General features: G+C 45.6%; 2 protein-coding genes and 2 non-coding genes across 5 annotated transcripts; 2 read left to right on the top strand and 2 right to left on the bottom strand.

The window, feature by feature from the left end:
- Positions 1–1,142: 1,142 nt before the first annotated feature.
- On the top strand, positions 1,143–8,375 carry LOC131721017 (cytokine receptor-like factor 1). 2 transcript variants are annotated; one of them, XM_059013828.1, is made up of 8 exons: positions 1,143–1,565; positions 3,225–3,503; positions 4,066–4,195; positions 4,303–4,472; positions 5,518–5,675; positions 5,788–5,956; positions 6,520–6,705; positions 7,278–8,375. In XM_059013828.1, the coding sequence occupies exons 1-8, from the start codon at positions 1,508–1,510 to the stop codon at positions 7,292–7,294; spliced, it is 1,167 nt and encodes a 388-aa protein (XP_058869811.1). In that variant the 5' UTR covers positions 1,143–1,507; the 3' UTR covers positions 7,295–8,375. The 2 variants fall into 2 exon arrangements, with proteins under 2 accessions (XP_058869811.1, XP_058869810.1); XM_059013827.1 differs by having other exon boundaries at positions 1,144–1,565; positions 6,520–6,701.
- LOC117962283 (required for excision 1-B domain-containing protein-like) lies at positions 8,268–11,816 on the bottom strand. Its single transcript, XM_034911867.2, has 5 exons — positions 11,512–11,816; positions 11,124–11,206; positions 10,366–10,570; positions 9,783–9,871; positions 8,268–9,334 (listed from the first exon to the last, which is right to left on the bottom strand). The coding sequence occupies exons 1-5, from the start codon at positions 11,596–11,598 to the stop codon at positions 9,262–9,264; spliced, it is 537 nt and encodes a 178-aa protein (XP_034767758.2). The 5' UTR covers positions 11,599–11,816; the 3' UTR covers positions 8,268–9,261.
- Positions 11,817–12,097: 281 nt separating this feature from the next.
- trnaq-uug (transfer RNA glutamine (anticodon UUG)) lies at positions 12,098–12,169 on the bottom strand. The gene has a single exon. It is a non-coding gene; the product is annotated as a tRNA-Gln (tRNA).
- A 609-nt stretch (positions 12,170–12,778) lies between these two features.
- trnaq-cug (transfer RNA glutamine (anticodon CUG)) lies at positions 12,779–12,850 on the top strand. Its single transcript has one exon. It is a non-coding gene; the product is annotated as a tRNA-Gln (tRNA).
- The last annotated feature ends 5,073 nt before the right edge of the window (positions 12,851–17,923 follow it).

Genomic DNA, 17,923 nt, shown 5'->3' with positions numbered 1-17,923 from the left:
GATAATAATAATAATAATAATAATAATAATAATAATAATAATAATAATGAAATTTGGTGTGTGTGTCAATGTGTGTGTGTGTCTCAATGTGTGTGTGTGTCAGTGTGTGTATGTGTGTGTCAGTGTGTGTGTGTGTGTGTGTGTATGTGTGTGTGTGTGTGTGTGTCAGTGTGTCAGTGTGTGTGTGTCAGTGTGTGTGTGTGTGTGTGTGTATGTGTGTGTGTGTCAGTGTGTGTGTGTGTGTGTGTCAGTGTGTCAGTGTGTGTGTGTCAGTGTGTGTGTGTGTGTGTCAGTGTGTCAGTGTGTGTGTGTGTGTGTGTGTGTGTCAGTGTGTCAGTGTGTGTGTGTGTGTGTGTGTGTGTGTGTGTGTGTGTGTCAGTGTGTGTGTGTGTGTGTGTGTGTGTGTGTGTGTGTGTGTGTGTGTGTCAGTGTGTCAGTGTGCGTGTGTGTGTGTGTGTCAGTGTGTCAGTGTGCGTGTGTGTATGTGTGTGTCAGTGTGCGTGTGTGTGTGTGTGTGTGTGTGTGTCACTGTGTGTGTGTGTGTCAGTGTGTCAGTGTGTGTGTGTGTGTGTCAGGGTGTGTGTGTGTGCGTGTGTGTATGTGTGTCAGTGTGTGTGTGTGTGTGTGTGTGTGTGTGTGTGTCAGTGTGTCAGTGTGTGTGTGTGTGTGTCAGGGTGTGTGTGTGTGTGTGTGTGTATGTGTGTCAGTGTGTGTGTGTATGTGTGTGTCAGTGTGTCAGTGTGTGTGTGTGTGTCAGTGTGCGTGTGTGTATGTGTGTCAGTGTGTGTGTGTGTGTGTGTGTGTGTGTGTCAGTGTGTCAGTGTGTGTGTGTGTGTGTGTGTCAGTGTGCGTGTGTGTATGTGTGTCAGTGTGTGTGTGTGTGTGTGTGTGTCAGTGTGTCAGTGTGTGTGTGTGTGTGTGTGTCAGTGTGCGTGTGTGTATGTGTGTCAGTGTGTGTGTGTCTCAGTGTGTCAGTGTGTGTGTGTGTGTGTGTCAGTGTGTCAGTGTGTCAGTGTGTGTGTGTGTGTGTGTGTGTGTGCTGTCCTGGATTACAGAAGCACGGTAATCAAACAGCTTGCAATGCGGTTTGCTGTAGTAGGGTTGTGTTTGTGACCGTGCGAGAGGAGGCACAAAGAATTAGACAAAACAAGCAGAAAACAGGAGTGGAGGGATGTGTCGAGGCGGCTTGGGAGGGGCTTGGAAAGTATCAGCTTGTAAAGTTCAGCTGTGGAGACGCGCACCCGAGCATTCCTCTGCAGACTGCTGCGCTGCTACTGTTTTAGCAAGGGGCTGGTTTGTTTTGTTTTTGTGAAAGTTTGAATTATAAGACAAGTAATTATACCGGCGGGATAGTCTGCAGGAAGTATTTCAACGGGTCCGTGTCAGCTACTGTACTGTGCCGCTGGGACTCCGAGTTTTATTCGCTGGTTTGCCAAAGGCGTGTTTTGAAGAAATAAAGTTTATTTAAAAAAGAAGGAAAGACGGAGGAAAGAGAGAGTGTTGAAATATGATCACCTTTTTGTTTCTGGGGCTTTGTGTTCTCAAAGTGGCATCTTCACTGACACGTAAGTACTTGTGTTATGTATACAGTATATAGATGCATGTCCGCAGCTCTGCTCTTCTGCTAATCAGCAGAACAGAACAGTTTGCCACACTGTGCGGTGTTTCGTGTTATCGAGGCGCTCAGGGGGCGGGAAGGATCTCAGTAAAAACTCCATTCCGTGCTCTATAACAGGAGAAGACATGCTCGTATTCACACAGAGGCAGCCTGAACTCGTTTTACTGCTGTCGACCGTGCTGCCTGTAGAATCGGGAATACCTCAAACGAAATGCTCGCTAATATAATATGCAAAATAAAGAAATACACGCGTAAAAACAAAAAGAAGTGACGCAGACTGTAAATAAATAACATTTGAAATGATAATCATCATTTTATAAAATAAATAAATAAAAATCCTATTGTAAACGGTTACTGTCCAGGTGCGCAGTGACACAATCTCGTAATGTTATTTATTTAAAATAAGTAAATAAATAAATAAATAAATGTAAAAAAAAGTTCAATTTCTGACAAGGACTTATTTCATACACCAACTGTGATACCAGTAAATAACCTAGAACATCAAACTCTGTTCTAGAATGTGTGTTCTAGAACAATGTGTGTTCTAGCATGATGGCCGAGAACATTCCCATGCCGCAGCTGTGTTCTAATCGGAGCGCATTGCAGCTACACACAAACTCATCCCAGTATACCAGCATCACATAACAGCACACAAACTCATCCCAGTATACCAGCATCATATAACAGCACACTGAACTCACACTGAAAATACACACAAACTCATCCCAGTATACCAGCATCATATAACAGCACACTGAACTCACACTGAAAATACACACAAACTCATCCCAGTATACCAGCATCACATAACAGCACACTGAACTCACACTGAAAATACACACAAACTCATCCCAGTATACCAGCATCACATAACAGCACACAAACTCATCCCAGTATACCAGCATCATATAACAGCACACTGAACTCACACTGAAAATACACACAAACTCATCCCAGTATACCAGCATCATATAACAGCACACTGAACTCACACTGAAAAGCATGAGCGACATCGTCAGCGTTGCAGCGCAGCGTGCTCTTCAGTTCCAGTAAGTGATGGCGTTGGTTTGGCAGGGGATCAGTGTTGTGTGTAGCCTGGCCAAGTCTGCTCTGAGAGCCGGAATGGAGCACGGAGGAGGAGAGGAGACTCAAAAGAAACACAGAGCCGTTTAAACACACACAGGGATTAACAGGTACTCATGAGGATAAACCGAGAGACAAAGCCTGCCGAAGTAATAAAACATGAATGCTTCTGAGATTAAAACTCTCCTGTAACCTCCTCGGGTTGGACGTGCCGAGCCAACAGCACCCACTGTACTTATAGAAGCTGGCAGCTCAATAGGTAGGTATGCAGTGCGGGCGAGTCCTGATGCAGCTCGTTCCTGCGGCTTTGAGCCGTGGGCCATTGCCAGCTTCTGAGTCTGATGTGTGCTGCTCAGAGCTGGTGGTTTTGAGCTGGTCTTTGTCATGAATCCCCTCCTGAGTTAGTAATATGGGCACGTACCTGTCTCTCGACTGCAGGGCTTGCACGGCTGTGAAGCGTTTCAGTAGTTATGTATGAAAGTAAACACACGGATCAGAGGGTGCCTTTCCATTACTTCCCCAGAGTTTGCCGCGATCTACCCGCTGGACCCAGCTCTGCCGATCGGAGCCTCTCTGACGGCGACTTGCACGGTGAGCTCGGAGCTGGGGCTGGAAGCCAGGACTCTGTACTGGACCCTGAACAGCAAACGCCTCCCCAGCGAGAACTACACCGTCCTGAACCGCACGGCTCTCACCGTCTCCCTGCAGCGGCTCAACGGCTCCCGCCAGCAATCCGGGGACAACCTGGTGTGTCACAGCGCCGACGGGCACATCCTCGCCGGCTCCTGCGTCTACGTGGGGAGTGAGTTTCACTTCGGTCCCGGGGGTCACTTTATATCAGGGCTGGCCAGAGCTGGCCCTTCCACTCCTGGTCATTGTTCCAGTCCTGTTCCAAATTGTTTAATTGAACCAATTACAGCTCCAGCCAGACCCCGCAGGAGTTCATGATCTCATTGCACCTGTCAAACCTGCAGTGGAATGAGCCTCCAGGGCTGTGATTGGACACCCCTGCTTTATATTACTATGATAAATATCTGCTTTAAGTGTCTGTTTTGTTCACATAACAGAACTGTATAAATGACTCTCAAAAAAAGGAAACCAGTGCATGAGTGACGCATTCTGCTGTACAGAAGAGCGCTTAACTCTTCAAGGGTAATTTGATGGGATACCACCAGGGTGTATTTTACTGCTGATAAGAGCCAATTCAAAACGATTGAATATTGAATAAATTATAACAGAATGTGAACAACCAACCCCCCCCCCCCCCCCCCCCAATGCACCTCCCGGCATGCGAAGGGCAGGGCAACCCCCTCAGTGAAAGGAATTTCTGACGCGTTATTTTATTTTGTGTTCTGCGTCACCAGTGCCCCCAGAGAAACCAGTGAACCTCAGCTGCTGGTCCAGGAACACCAAGGATCTGACGTGCAGATGGATGCCGGGCGGGAATGGGGAGTCCTTCCTGAGGACCAAGTACACCCTGAAGTACAAACTACGGTAGGGAATCCTACTCCTGGTGTGTGGAACAAAGATCCATGTGACTCAGGACTGGCAGCTAGGCTGGTGACGGTAAATGAACGCGGGCTTTTCCTTCCTTTGTCTAGGTGGTACGGTCACGAGAAGGAGTGTGAGGACTATAACCTGGGGGAGCCCTACTCCTGCTACATCCCCAGAGACTTGGCTCTGTTCACGCCCTACGAGATCTGGGTGGAGGCATCCAATCAGCTGGGAGCGGCCGGCTCTGATGTCACCATCCTCGACGTCCTGGATGTGGGTAAGAGTGTGGCTCCCTGTACTCTCCACAGCGCTCCGCGATGAACGCACATGAACACAATCAGACAAACGGTTTTTCAGATCGTGTGTTTGAGTTAGAATACACCTCTGGCAGAACAGGGGTTAATTCCGACTGCTGAAGATTCTGAGTTTCCGACCCTGACTTAGCTCCTTAAGTTTTTATTTTATTTTTTTGGGATGAAAAATTTATTACGCTGTGAAAATAAACAAACAAGACGGGTCCCTTTGAATTAAATATGGGATTTGGGGTCAAACGGAGTTCAGAAGCTGAAGTGATTGCCAGGAAAACCAGTTGAGCCACAGAGACGAGGCAGGCGAGAGCGAGGGGGGCGCTGGAGCGTGAGGGGGGGTTGACCAGACTGTCTCACTCCTTCTGGGGGAACATAGAGGATGAGGAGGCGTGTCTGTGTGGGGGACCCACAAGAGAGAGGCTCAATTAAAAACTGAGCATTAAAGGACTTTTTGAAGATCCTCTTTCAAAGATCAGGGCTAAGTGTATGCCAAGCTGCCTTGCACTTCTGGCTTCCATCACAAGGGAGATGGGCTTGGGGTCTCCACGTGGGCTTCAGTCCGCAGCACTAAACCAGCACGCAGTCCAGTTGGCTGCAGGTGAGATTGCATTATAAAGAGAGAAGGTACCGTGAGCACTGCTGCTCTGACTGGTTAAACACTGTGTCCATCCAGAGCTTTAAACACTGGCTCATAAAACTGTTCTCTTCTGAGTCTAGCAGAGAAAAATTGCAGAAGTGTCAAAATGTTTGATTCCTGAAACATGTACCACTGTATTTTTGCATGTATATTTGCATTTGTACTGTGCCTTTACTGTAGTTTACCCTGGTTTGCCATGTTTATTAGTATGCTTTACCATACTATGCTGTACCATGCTTTCGCTGTGCTACGCTTTGCAATTGCTTTTACTGTGGTAAGCTTTTAGACGGGAATATCCATTCCCTTGCAACTCTCTGATGGCTTCTGTTGAAATAATAACGCTCCCGTCTCTTGTGAACGCATCCCCCCCACCGCAGTGACCACAGACCCCCCCTCGGACGTGCAGGTGAGCCGGGTGGGGGAGCTGGAGGACCAGCTGAGCGTGCGCTGGAGCACCCCCCCCGCCCTCAAGGACTTCCTCTTCCAGGCCAAGTACCAGATCCGCTATCGCGTGGAGGACAGCTCCGAGTGGAAGGTGAGGCCGCTGATCCACCCTGCTCTTTGCGGGGTTAGAGATTCCCCCGCCTGGCTGAACTGTATTTCATTCCTCCCTCTCTCCTCCTCTCCCTGCGTGTTTTGCCCCGCAGGTGGTGGATGATGTCGGGAATCAGACCTCGTGCCGGCTGGCCGGGCTCAAGTCCGGCACGGTGTATTTCGTCCAGGTGCGCTGCAACCCCGTCGGGATCTACGGCTCCAAGAAAGCTGGGATCTGGAGCGACTGGAGCAACCCCACCGCCGCGTCCACGCCGAGGAGCGGTGAGCCACCGGGGGGGGGGGAGTCAGACAGAACCAGGGGCATCTCCTCACGAGAACTCCGTGCTATAAACTTAGGGCCATGAAACATCTTCAGTATGAGGTTTTCAAGTCTCAGTATAGCACTTAACGGTATTCTTTTTTTTAATCTAGGGGATTAATTTGAGCGTGTTGGGAGTAGGATCCTGGATTTAGCAGGGCGTGCGATTCTCGTAGTTCCAGGATTTCAAAGCTGATTTATGAGGTTAGAAGGAGCCTGCGGCGCTCTGGGTATTTAGAAAGGTATTTTGGTGACGTCACAATCACGCACAGCGGCAGAAAACGGCTTCAAAGAAAAGATTTAAAATCAAGAAATTTAAATTGAACTGGAGGTGTTTTAAGCAGCCGGACATCTGTTTGCAAAGTATTAATCATAGGCTCTGCTTCGCTCAGCCGAGCTGTTGAAGTACACGTGCACAAATTCAGATTTATTGCTGAAGATTTATTCAGCCTAAGTTGCTGTGCTTTGAAAAGCCGTCCCTCTGTGTGACCCCCCCCCTGGCTTCCTCTCTCCCGTGTGCTCTCAGATCGGCTGGGAGCCGGCGTGTGCGACCCCAAGGCTGGCGAGCAGAACTCCACCCTGCGTCGGGAGCTCAAGCAGTTCTTCGGCTGGGTGCGGAAACACGCTTACGGCTGCACGGGCCTCAGCATCAAGCTCTACGACCAGTGGAGGGTGTGGCTGCAGAAATCCCACAAAACACGCAACCAGGTAGGTAAGGAGCCCTTCGCCTTTATTTCACCCATACTGCTCTGAAGCGGGAAAGGTAGGGCGGAACTTACTTTGGAAGCCGTTCTCCAGTTGGAACAAAATGACAAAGAGGGCCATTGTTAATGCTAAAAAAAAAAAAAAAAAATCTAAATCTAAAGGGTTCCTCGGTTAGCACTGCCTACATGTTTTAGCCTGTGCCTCACGGTATCAGAGGCCCGGGAGCAGTGGCTGGCTCTGATTGGTCTGTCAGGTATCATCGGCCCACTCACTCACGTCAGGCTGCTTGGCTCACCTCCCCGCTACAGCCTGGTGCTCACGGCTTGGGGAATTAACTGGGAAACCGATACAATGGCAGCCCCACAGCTGGGAGATCAGAGAGAGATTACAAACAAAGGCATCTCCACAGCAGATGACAGATCTGCCATAACTTTCACCCAGCTTCATTAATACAGCTGCCTGGGGCAGGTTTGCAAGAACACCCCCCTGACCCGGATTCAAAGAGCCCCCACCCCCCCCCACCCCCGCTGATTGACTGTAGACACACCTAACTGGAACGTCTCTATACTCTTCTTTCAGATACTACAAGGAGATAAATCCTAGCCATGTAAACCATCTCGGAAAAATATACTGGACTTACGGTACTTGGAGAAAAACCCTTGCCAGCAGTGATGTCGTGGTACAGAAGAGACTGAATGCTGGGAAGACTCCGGTTCATCACACGCACTGTAATGGTGTACAATACCGCTTTGCAAAGCATTTCTGGATTTTTTGCTCCTCTGGAGTTTTTCGCCATCCCCAAAGTCATTTTCCAACGAGTCCTAAAGGACATGCTTGTATTGCATTGTGACCCGGTGCGTACAGATCGCACACTGAACTCCAGAATCTAGTTCCCTTCTCATTCCAGAATCCAGGACAAGAATCTATCAGGTGGGAAGTTTCACTGAAATATTTACCGCGGAAATTGTTTCAGCTTGAATGGCACTTCCGTGAGGCATGTTTGCAGAAGCGATCTCGTCCATTGCCACTTTCTTATTGATACCTGTGCAGCGTTGCTTATTGTAAAGTCATTTTTGATGCTTCGCATCCCTTTGTTTTAATGCTTCCTGTTTAAACGACACCAGTCTCCAGCGAGTTGTTCAGCATTATGAGAAGCGATACATTTTAAATGTGTTTAAGCAAAGCCACTCACATTGAATAAAAACGTTTCTTAAATCTGCATACTTCACTTAACCAACCAGACAGCATTAAATACAGTACGAGTGAATGGAACCCTCTCCAGTTGTGTTTTTTTTTTAATAATAATCTTTTGTTTAATAATTTCAGTAACTTCCCGACACTGTGGACCTGCAGCTTCGAATAGATAGTTCAGCGTTTTCACAGCACTTAAATACAAACACTGTGTGATCAGCAGGTTTTGATTGTGGACGACCGTCGTCCACAATCAGCATGCGTTCATGTGGTGTGCATTATCTAGGTGGCGTGGAGAGCTTACAAGGTAACCTCAGTTCTCTCGCAGGTCACGCCGAGCGTTATCGTTGTTATGAAGAAGACAAAATTCAGAACAGGTCAAGAGATTTGTGATTTTTTTTTATTCTGTGCTGGATAGCTTAAGGCTGATGGAAACCTAAGCATTTTTGTGCAGTTATCAATAAACAAATAAAAATTAAAATCAAATCACGTGCCTTGTGGTTTCTGAGACGCAGATGTAGCTTGATGTTGGAGTGACCGAGAACCAGGTGCATGGTCTGGTGTCAATAGAGAACCCATCTTGTTTGTTTTTTGGATGAGCAGTTTGAGCACAGTATGAGCTAGATCAGATGTGTCCAATCACAGCCCTGGAGGCTCATTCCACTGCAGGTTTGACAGATGCAATGAGATCATGAACTCCTGCAGGGTCTGGCTGGAGTTTGAACTGGTAAACAGTTTCAAACTGGGTTGGAACAACGACCAGGAATGGAAGGGACAGCTTTGGCTACTCCTGGGCTAGATTCTCAAAGGTGTTTACTACAATTCATCATTAGAGCTAATTTCATATGAAAAAAAATAATAATAAATACAGTTCTCAAAACGATTAACAAACAACTTAAAGACCACTTACAAGTTTCAAAGTTAAAAACCTTAGTTGTTTCTGGTTTGGTAACCTTACTGCGTGCGTTTCTCCTTTCTGAAACAAAATGTGGAGTAAACACGATTTCATTGAACTAACCTGACAATTTGAAGCAAGTAGCTTTGAGAATGCAACCCTATGCATCTGAACAGTATAACCTGGGAGGGTGGGAGGGAAATCAGTCCATCTCGCTTCTTCATCGTGGAAACCTTAGGTGTCCTTCAGCAACTACATAATTCTCACCAAGAACACTAGAGCTCTGCTTTAATAAAGGCATCTGACATTTAGTGCCGCAGACAGGTCAAGTGCACACAGAGAAAACTGGAGCAGGAATAAAATCAATAGATACAAAAAACAAGAAGAAAAGCGAAGACAGTGCAGCCCATCGATCTCTGTCAACGTCAGTCCAGGACGATCCTCTCTCGCCTCGCTCACAAACACTTCCGCGGAACGTCACGCCAGCTCCTCGGAATCGTACTTGAAGTCCTGGAGGATTTCACTGATCGCTTCCACTGTTTTAATTATCCTGGGGCGAGCAGAGAGGTGGGGAGAAAGAGACAGACAGGGAAAGGGAATAAGACTCCCATTGCACAGCGAGTTTAATAAGACACACCTGAGCTTGTTACCTGTACGCCGTGGCTGACCAAGCTCGTAGGAAAACCTGGAAGGGGCGACTCTAGGAGTCTTATTTCCATCCTGTATTAAGGTAAGACTTTAAGAAACTGAGGGCTAGTTTCACACACACTGATTAACACTAACCTTGGACTGCCTTACCCAAGGTAACATTAGCTAGTCCAAGATTAGTGCTAATCGGGGTCTGTGAAACCTATGCAATAGGAGTCTTATTTCTATCCCTGGAAAGAGCAGTCAGCTGCAGGGAACGCTTTAAAAAGACTCTCGTTTCACAGCAGTTTGATCCTCCTAAGTCGGCGAGCAGCACGGCTGCTGCGAGGAGCTGTAGCCGATTCTCTTACTTCTGCCTGAGTTCCTGCACCAGCTCTGGCCCGCTCTCGTCTTCCGGATGATCCACGACATTCTGCTTCGCAAGCTGCAGCTTGGCAGTCTGGAAGGGGCAAAAAGAACCATCCGGATCAGAACACCGCAGGTGACTCCCGAGCGATGTCAGCGCGACGCGGTCACCTGACACGTCTTTGCGTCAGACGGAAATGATGCGGCGTTTCTAACATTCGCTGTTTTTAATTTCGGAGCTGAAAGGAAGAGACGGACAACCGCTGTTAACATTCATGCCGGTGATGCCTGACGAATGGGACGCCCCTGTATTACAAAAGCAATACAGAACAGGGGGCAGGAAGACACCAGCTGGTTTTCACCCCACACAAAGTTTGAGCAGAAAGCCCTCTCTGACCTCCAGTGGAGTGGACAGCAGCTTGTATTGAATATCAGCTTATAAGATATAGCTAGACAGACAGGCAAACAGACTGATACTGACAGACAGACAGACATCGGGTAGACAGACAGACGGACAGACAGGCTCTTAGGTAGACAGACAGAAGGACAGACAGGTTGCTGTACCACACAAACCCCGGGCCCTCTCACCAGCTCCAGCTTGTGCCTCTCCTTCTCCTGCAGCTTCTCGATGTGCTCCGACAGGTCTGGCCGCTCGCACTCCTCGTGCAGGCGCTCCTTCATCTCAATCAGCTCCTTGGAGATGCCGCTGAACGCCAGCGTGATCTCGTGCACCAGCTGCCGGTAGCGCTGGAAATCATAGTGCGGCGCCGTCCGGAGGTACGCCTCGTGGCCCCTGACGTGAAATAAACCAGCGTGGGCACTTATTACAGGGACAGGAATCAGACTCCCACTGCAGAGAGCTTTCACCCACACCTGGTCTCACTATGAGTTTAACAAGACAACACCTGGGCTTGATACCTATACACTGGGGCTAATCAAGCTCACAGTAAAACCTGGAACGGGTGACAGTGCTATGCAATGAGAGTCTTACTTCCATCCCTGTATTAAGATAACACTCTGAGGGCTAGTGTCACACACCCTGATCAACAGTGATCTTGAACTGCCTTGTCTTAAGGTCACATCAGCTAGTCCAGGATTAGTGCTAATCGGGGGTCTGTGAAACCTTCAGGTGTGTCAACAAAAGTTTGATCTACTTCTTATAGATGTTACCGCGGGACTCTGATGTGAGCAAACAGAAAAAAAAAAGACAAATATCTAAATGCAATCCTACGACAAGCTGCTTTCAGCCTAGAAGCTCGTCTACAAACAGATCTGTGGTCGAAGCGTTCCTCGTGAAAGTGTGCGGGTGTCTTTCAGGGTTGCTGCTGCTAACCCTTGAAACTCACTCTTCAAAAAGCCTGTAGGCCTCCACTCGCTCAGCCTGGAGAGCATAGAACCTCTGCACCAGGGATCCGCAGCCTGTCCCAGCCTGAAACAAAGAGACAGCAGCGTGACATACAGCTGTGTTTGTGCGCTACCAGAGGAGTGCAGCGCCCCGGCAGTGCCTGCTGTGATACGGGTTAGGGGCTAGCATGGGGGGAGGGGGGTCACAGGGAATCTCAGTGCTGTAAAATAGTAAGGGGTCACAGGGATGGAAATGAGACTCCCACTGGAAAATAAAAATTGCACAACGTTGTTGTTGTTTTTTTGTTTTTTTAATTACTGTCCATATATATATGCTTATTATCTTATTATAATTATATATACATCATGTTGATATTGTGTGTAACTCACCGGCATTGCTGGCATCTGCAGTTTTCCAGATGTGTCAGAAATCCTCTGTATTATTTTTCCAGAACTATCTGTGTTCGGTATGATCATCTGATTTTTTCAAATCGTGTTTTAAAAGTTAGCTTACCCAGTACCGAACGTACACACGCTTTATTTTTTGTCAACTCACTCTTGCTCTCCTAAACATATGGCGCCATCTTTGGGTTTAAATAAAAGAAACGAAGGAAGCTTTCATTGCACTAAACAGAACCTCTTCCGAAAAACACGTTTCCTCCTCCTCGGGATGGACAAGAACTTCCGGTGACAGAGTGAATCTCTGCGCCTGCGCAAAGCTGTCGCAACTAAGTACCGTCCTTCATAATCATAAGAAACTCAAACCCGCATATTAGTGTTTTTTTTCTTCAGGTAACTATACTGTCCATATTACTGTTAATAGCATCAGTAGCGATAGTAGTAGTGGTGTCAAAATGCAGTGATAGGCCGATATCCCATTTAAAAAGTTTGATTACAAACCCATTAATTAAAGATTAAATTAAAAATGATATCATATTGCAATGCAGTCCAGAAAATAAATAAAAAAAAATAAGTGAGGTTCTACCGAGATTTGAACTCGGATCGCTGGATTCAAAGTCCAGAGTGCTAACCATTACACCATAGAACCTGTCATGCAGTCAGCGGCAGAAACATCAGGAACACGTGTGAGAGCCTTTCTGTACCGGATTATCACATCAGAACAGCACAGGTCTCTCAGTGACAGACATCTGAGTCTTAGTGCAGCTGCAAAAGAGTATTGCCCACATGCACAAAAAGATGAAGAGCATGCAAACACAGTCTTCGCTTTAGGTGTTTTTGTTTTGTTTTTACAATGCTTCTTCGGCGGATATTTTTTTTAAGGTGTTTGTTGACTTGGTTAGTAAATCTGCCATCATTGTTATTGTTTTCTGATCTAAAAAAAAACATTATTTTGACTTTTCTTGGTTCCATGTGTTCATATTTTAACAGTATTTCAAGTGTTATTAGTAAATTCGTTATATATTGTTTTAACAACACGACATTATACAGGGTATAGCCTACTTAACTATTTACAAAATCGCCGATTTTATATCCAAGAAAAAACCCAAATATATTTTTTTCCGCAAACGACGTTTAAAAGAAACGTCATAATATAAAGCAGTGGACTATGTGCTCCAGAATTCGGTATAAATTTACACAATAGATCTATTTAATTAAAGTTTAGTCTCCACGTCGTGCGGTATACGCGTTCATAGGCGGTTCTATGGTGTAATGGTTAGCACTCTGGACTCTGAATCCAGCGATCCGAGTTCAAATCTCGGTAGGACCTGCTCCTCTCCTCTTTTATTTAAGTGTCATAATTTAAATTCACGGTGTATGGCACCTCACCAACGTGTCATGAGCATGCATTTTTTGGCGAAGGAAAAAAATAGGTATTTACAGTTATTATTATATTCCGAGTAGACGCCATCGGAACTCCCAGAATGCAACGCAATGGCCCTAGCTACTGTAATGAATAAAACGTGCATAATGAATTCTATAAATACAATCAGTAGTTGATTTAGTACAACAGTAACACGGGTGCTGTTTTGAGATGTTCATAAAACACTAGTCTTGCGTTTTCTGTGTGTGTGTGTGTGTGTGTGTGTGTGTGTGTGTATATACACACAGAAATATATATATATAGTTTTCCCGCACATATACTAAAATTGGAAAGATATAGAAAAGAGCAGGTTGACAACACGCAAATGCATTAAGTGGTTTGTGTTTGTATTGCTAACCATTATAAAACTATTGTAAAAACATCCAGGTCGACAGTTTGAAGTCTACATCAATGTATACCTAATGCAATCGCCTTTTCTTTCTTCAGATCGCGTTAATTAATCGCTTAAATACATCAGTAAGTCATTCTCTGTTCTACATTTGCACATTAACTGCATATTTGATTCACAAGAACAAAACTTAACATCGGGGTCTTCAGGCTGAGCCAGCGAGCTTGAGGCTACTGTGCAGAGGCTTGTTCCAATCAGCGGTAGATGTTATTTGCCATATCAAGCCCCTTTCTGTTTTCAGTTATACCTAATTTTGCCACTAGGTGTCAGTCAAGTATTATCGTGAAAAGACCATCTAATACTTGAACAGATTAAACTGCTACAATTTCAGTAATTCGCAATTTACAATTAAGGGTGAATGTACACGTCAGCTATAAATAATGGGATGAAAAAAAAAACAACTAAAAACGAATCTAGATATTGAACAGCATATCTCAGCCCAACTGGATATCGTATGTGGCTTTAATCTTTCAACATGTTTGTACAATAGTGCTTAAGTGAGTTTGCAATATCCCAACGGAAAGTGTGTCACCTGCGTGTGAAAGGCGATTTCAATTTAAACCGGTACAAGAAAACCTCTTGCAGCACAAAATCCATGAATCATCGTGAGCTGTTGGAAGCAACCTCAAATCTGTTTTACCCTGTATTGTTGTTCCGTTGCCAATATTAGCCATACAACACAGGCCTACATCAATCAATGCTTGAACCTCCATCACGCAGCAGGAATACACACACACACACACACACACACACACACACACACACACACACACACACACATATATATATATATATATATATATATATATATATATATATATATATATATATATATAATATAGACATGCATATTTATGCACAGAAATTTGATACAACAGAAACAGCCATGAATCATTTTTGACAGGTCCTTGGGTTGTTGAATGTAATAATATAATATATCAAAAATAATGATCACAAAAATAACCCTGAATGGGATGAAATTTGAAACGGTTTCCTCGATTGTATTTGACACGCAGTGGGAGTGATGGGAGTATTAGTTTATATTAAAACCTATTATTTTTTCCCCTTAATCTGTAACGTTGGCAGCTGCTCCAGACAGGAAACAGCTTCTCTTTAGATGGTCAGGAATTCAATACGGCTATCCATGAATGACCTGGTATTCATACAACTTCCAATCTAGAATTACCTACACGGGATATATCATTGAAATGAGTGTTTGCAAGACAGCCCTGGCCAAAGCACACGTTCAGTGCAATCATATAACAATACGAATATAGGGCTCCTACTGTATATCACTGTAGTTAGGGCCATAGATACAGGACCGATATTAGTGTTGGAATGAAAGAGCTAGTGGAATGGCATTTGGGGGAAGAGGGGAGCCACAGACATACTGGCTTATAAAGAGCTGCTATATAAAGGGGGAGCACTGTATGTATGTGTATATATATATATATAGAGAGAGAGAGAGAGAGAGAGAGAGAGTTATAATTTTATTTGTATGAAGTATTGTTGTTAATGAATTGCATTGTTCAAAGGTGGGCAAACACAAGTCTGTAGCTTTGTCATTTTCTCAAACCTTACATATATGTGATATAGCGTTTCACATAAGAGCTGGGAATCACAGTGGCGCCATTGCTCTCTATTATACGCACTTGGTAGAGCATTTTCTAAAAGGGTTAACGGACCAGGATTTGAACCCGGGACCATCCACCTCAGAGGCACATTCGCGACCCTCTGAGCCATCAGACACCGCCCCTCACACAATCAGAGAAGAGAAGGAAAGGCAGCACCCGCAAGAAGCAGCCAGCGCGCTGTGCAGTGTTCCAGGGTCACCTTGCCATCTCCTTCTTCATCTCATTGTGCGGAGGAACAGTGCAGGAGAGACACTGACCTCCCACTGAAGAATTCATTAGAGTCCGCGGGGGGGCTGTGTAAGGGCTCTCTGCAGCTCTCGCAGTCGTGTGTAATTGCAGGAGCCTATTCATGTGCTCCTCCGTGCAATCCCATTCCAAACGCCTCTTCTGTTTGAGATATCGCCTATTAGGCCAGCGTGGAGTGCTCTCTCGTCATTGTCCTCGGACGAGGAGAGCACTCGAGGAGCGACGTCATTTTTTTTTTTTTTTTTTTTTTTTATCAAGCAACTGCTTAAAGGCTCAATAGGAGAAAGGACCTTTTTGTTGTGAGGGTTTCTTGGAGACAAATCTATTCTGCAGCTACTCAGGAAACCAACTATCATTGCCGGGCATGGCAGACAAAGAGCGCAGGCTCCTTTGGGAAATGCTGGTATCTGCTTGCATAGACCTTCCAAGACTAGGTCTCACCGTGACGTTTCATTTTTGTACTAAAATAACCAGCTTGCTTATAAAGATCCTCCTTCAGTTCACTCGCTCCTGTGCGCGCGGTCTGCTTCCCTGGAAGCCGTGCCCTGTTGACTGTCTGGTTTGTTTACATCCTCTAAAGGTAGTTTCAGCTGTAGGAGTCTTATTTCCATCCCTGATTTATTCAGAGAATTCCGGTGTGCTTCTGATGCTGCAGACATCTTCTGTTGCATCAGCAGAAACGACCCTGCCTGTCGCTTACAACACTTAGAAGACTAATGAGTCTGACAGGCTTGCTTGGAGCTCTTTGAGCGCTGGCAGTGTATATAATGTATATGTAATGTATGGATCCGCCTCTCTCTCACTTTACCATGTTTTGTTTTGCTCATACTTCGCTCTGTGCTTGAGCATGTTTTACAGTGTTTTTACCATGGGATTTCAGAATGTCGTGTCTGTTTTTTTGTTATTTTTTTAAGATCGCTGTACACTACTGTGCTGAGATCGCCAGGACTTCCAGAACAAGAAGCTTCGAGAGTCATTTAAATTGTTTTTGTTTTATATTTCCATTACAGCTACACTGAAGAAGGTCCTAAACGTCCGTCTGCTTGACGTTACCTAAAGACGCTGATTCAGCGTTTTGAAGTTATGCGAGGAGAAAGGAGTGAGGGGGCGAGGGCGGTTTGTCATCGCTCATCTGCGATGTTAAACAATTATCCTTGCCTCCCACATTAAGCTCCCTGCAGATTGATTTCCCTGGAGTGCAAGGGGCCCAATAAAACACAGGCAAATGGACTCACTGGCGAAGATTTAGACAGTGTGGAGGTAGCATCGTGCTCCTGTCATCTGACAGGACACCTAACCAGCAGCATTATTAACTTTCCCTGCACACACACACACACCCTTATTGTGTTATTGTGCTGAGAATCTTTTGGTCCTCAAGTTTTTAAACATTTCTTTTACATTGACGGATAGCCTAGTTGCATATGTCTATGCTGGGCAACTGGAACTGAAGAGCACAATATTTGAGTAATTGCAAAAAAAGTGTGACTGTAGTATCTGGCAATGCTCTCGCTGATAGTGTTATTTTATTACATGTAAACAGTGGTCCTGAGCAGCTGGAGTTTTGTCAAGTGCGACCAGTTCAGTACTACAATAAAACCGACATGAAATCACTCTGCTAATTAAGCAGAAGAGCCGGTTAAAAATAATGCAAAGTACATCTCTGACCTCTCAGTCTGTTAAAGATGCATCATTATTATTATGATTATTTTATAAATGTAATCCCAAAACTTCACAAGGGCATTCAAATTCATAGAAAAAGCAGCAATTACAGCCCCCCCTCCCCTTTCCGACCCCTCTCCCTGAGCCCACAGTGAATTGGAACTGTCTTCACAACGCCGCTAGCGAGAGCCAGGCAATGATTTTCACTGTCAGAAAATTGCTTTTCCGATATCTGAGCCTCTAATTATCAGCGCTTCTAAAGGGGTCGTGTCACACGAATACTAATAGAAGATGCCATGTCCTCGATTTTTTTAAATTTTCTCTCATTTGTGCCACACAGTCAAGGCACCAGAGCACGCAGAGCACTCGATCAAACAAGACAGCCAGGTCTGATCGTTGTAGTTAATTATTCATTATTTTATGTATTTATAATCTGACCCCAATATGATATATAAACACATTACCAGGCTAATATAACCATATAAGCGTCTTGTTGTTTGCTAGATTTTTCCAGAGGAGGCACTGAGTTTCAGAATCGGCATCACACGCAGCATTCAATCATGAAGGCAGTCTCCCAGAGTGACGGGGAGGCAGCCCGTCGCTTCGCTCAGCTCGCTTTTCTTAACGGCTGCCGAACCCCGTGCCTTTCGAGGCAGAGCGCTCCAGAAGTCCCGTGTGCTGCCGCGGGCAATGCTAGCGACCGGATCCTGGCTATTGCTACCGACTCACCGGTGCAGGCAAGAGCCTGAAACGTTTGTCAGTTTAACCGCTTGAGATCTGGTCGACCGATACCTGGCTGGGATTAAATCGCAGCTTTTTTTTTAGAGCATTTTACAGCACTGGGGAATCACCTTGGAGTGCATCCTCCACCTTCCTGCTGTTAATTATAGGTGGTGGATGCAATCCCGGGTTAGGTGCTCTTATCCCACGCAGGGTTTAGGGTGATCCAATCCACTCCTTTAGTGTCTTGTAAGTTTTACGTCACAGACTCGAGGGAACCAGATCAGGATACTAAAGGGCTGAGTGCCCGGC

This window comes from Acipenser ruthenus, chromosome 47 (assembly GCF_902713425.1).
Source record: "Acipenser ruthenus chromosome 47, fAciRut3.2 maternal haplotype, whole genome shotgun sequence".
Lineage (NCBI taxonomy): Eukaryota > Metazoa > Chordata > Actinopteri > Acipenseriformes > Acipenseridae > Acipenser > Acipenser ruthenus.
The sequence above is the reverse complement of the archived record's forward strand: the minus strand, read 5'-3'. Positions and strand labels throughout refer to the sequence as shown.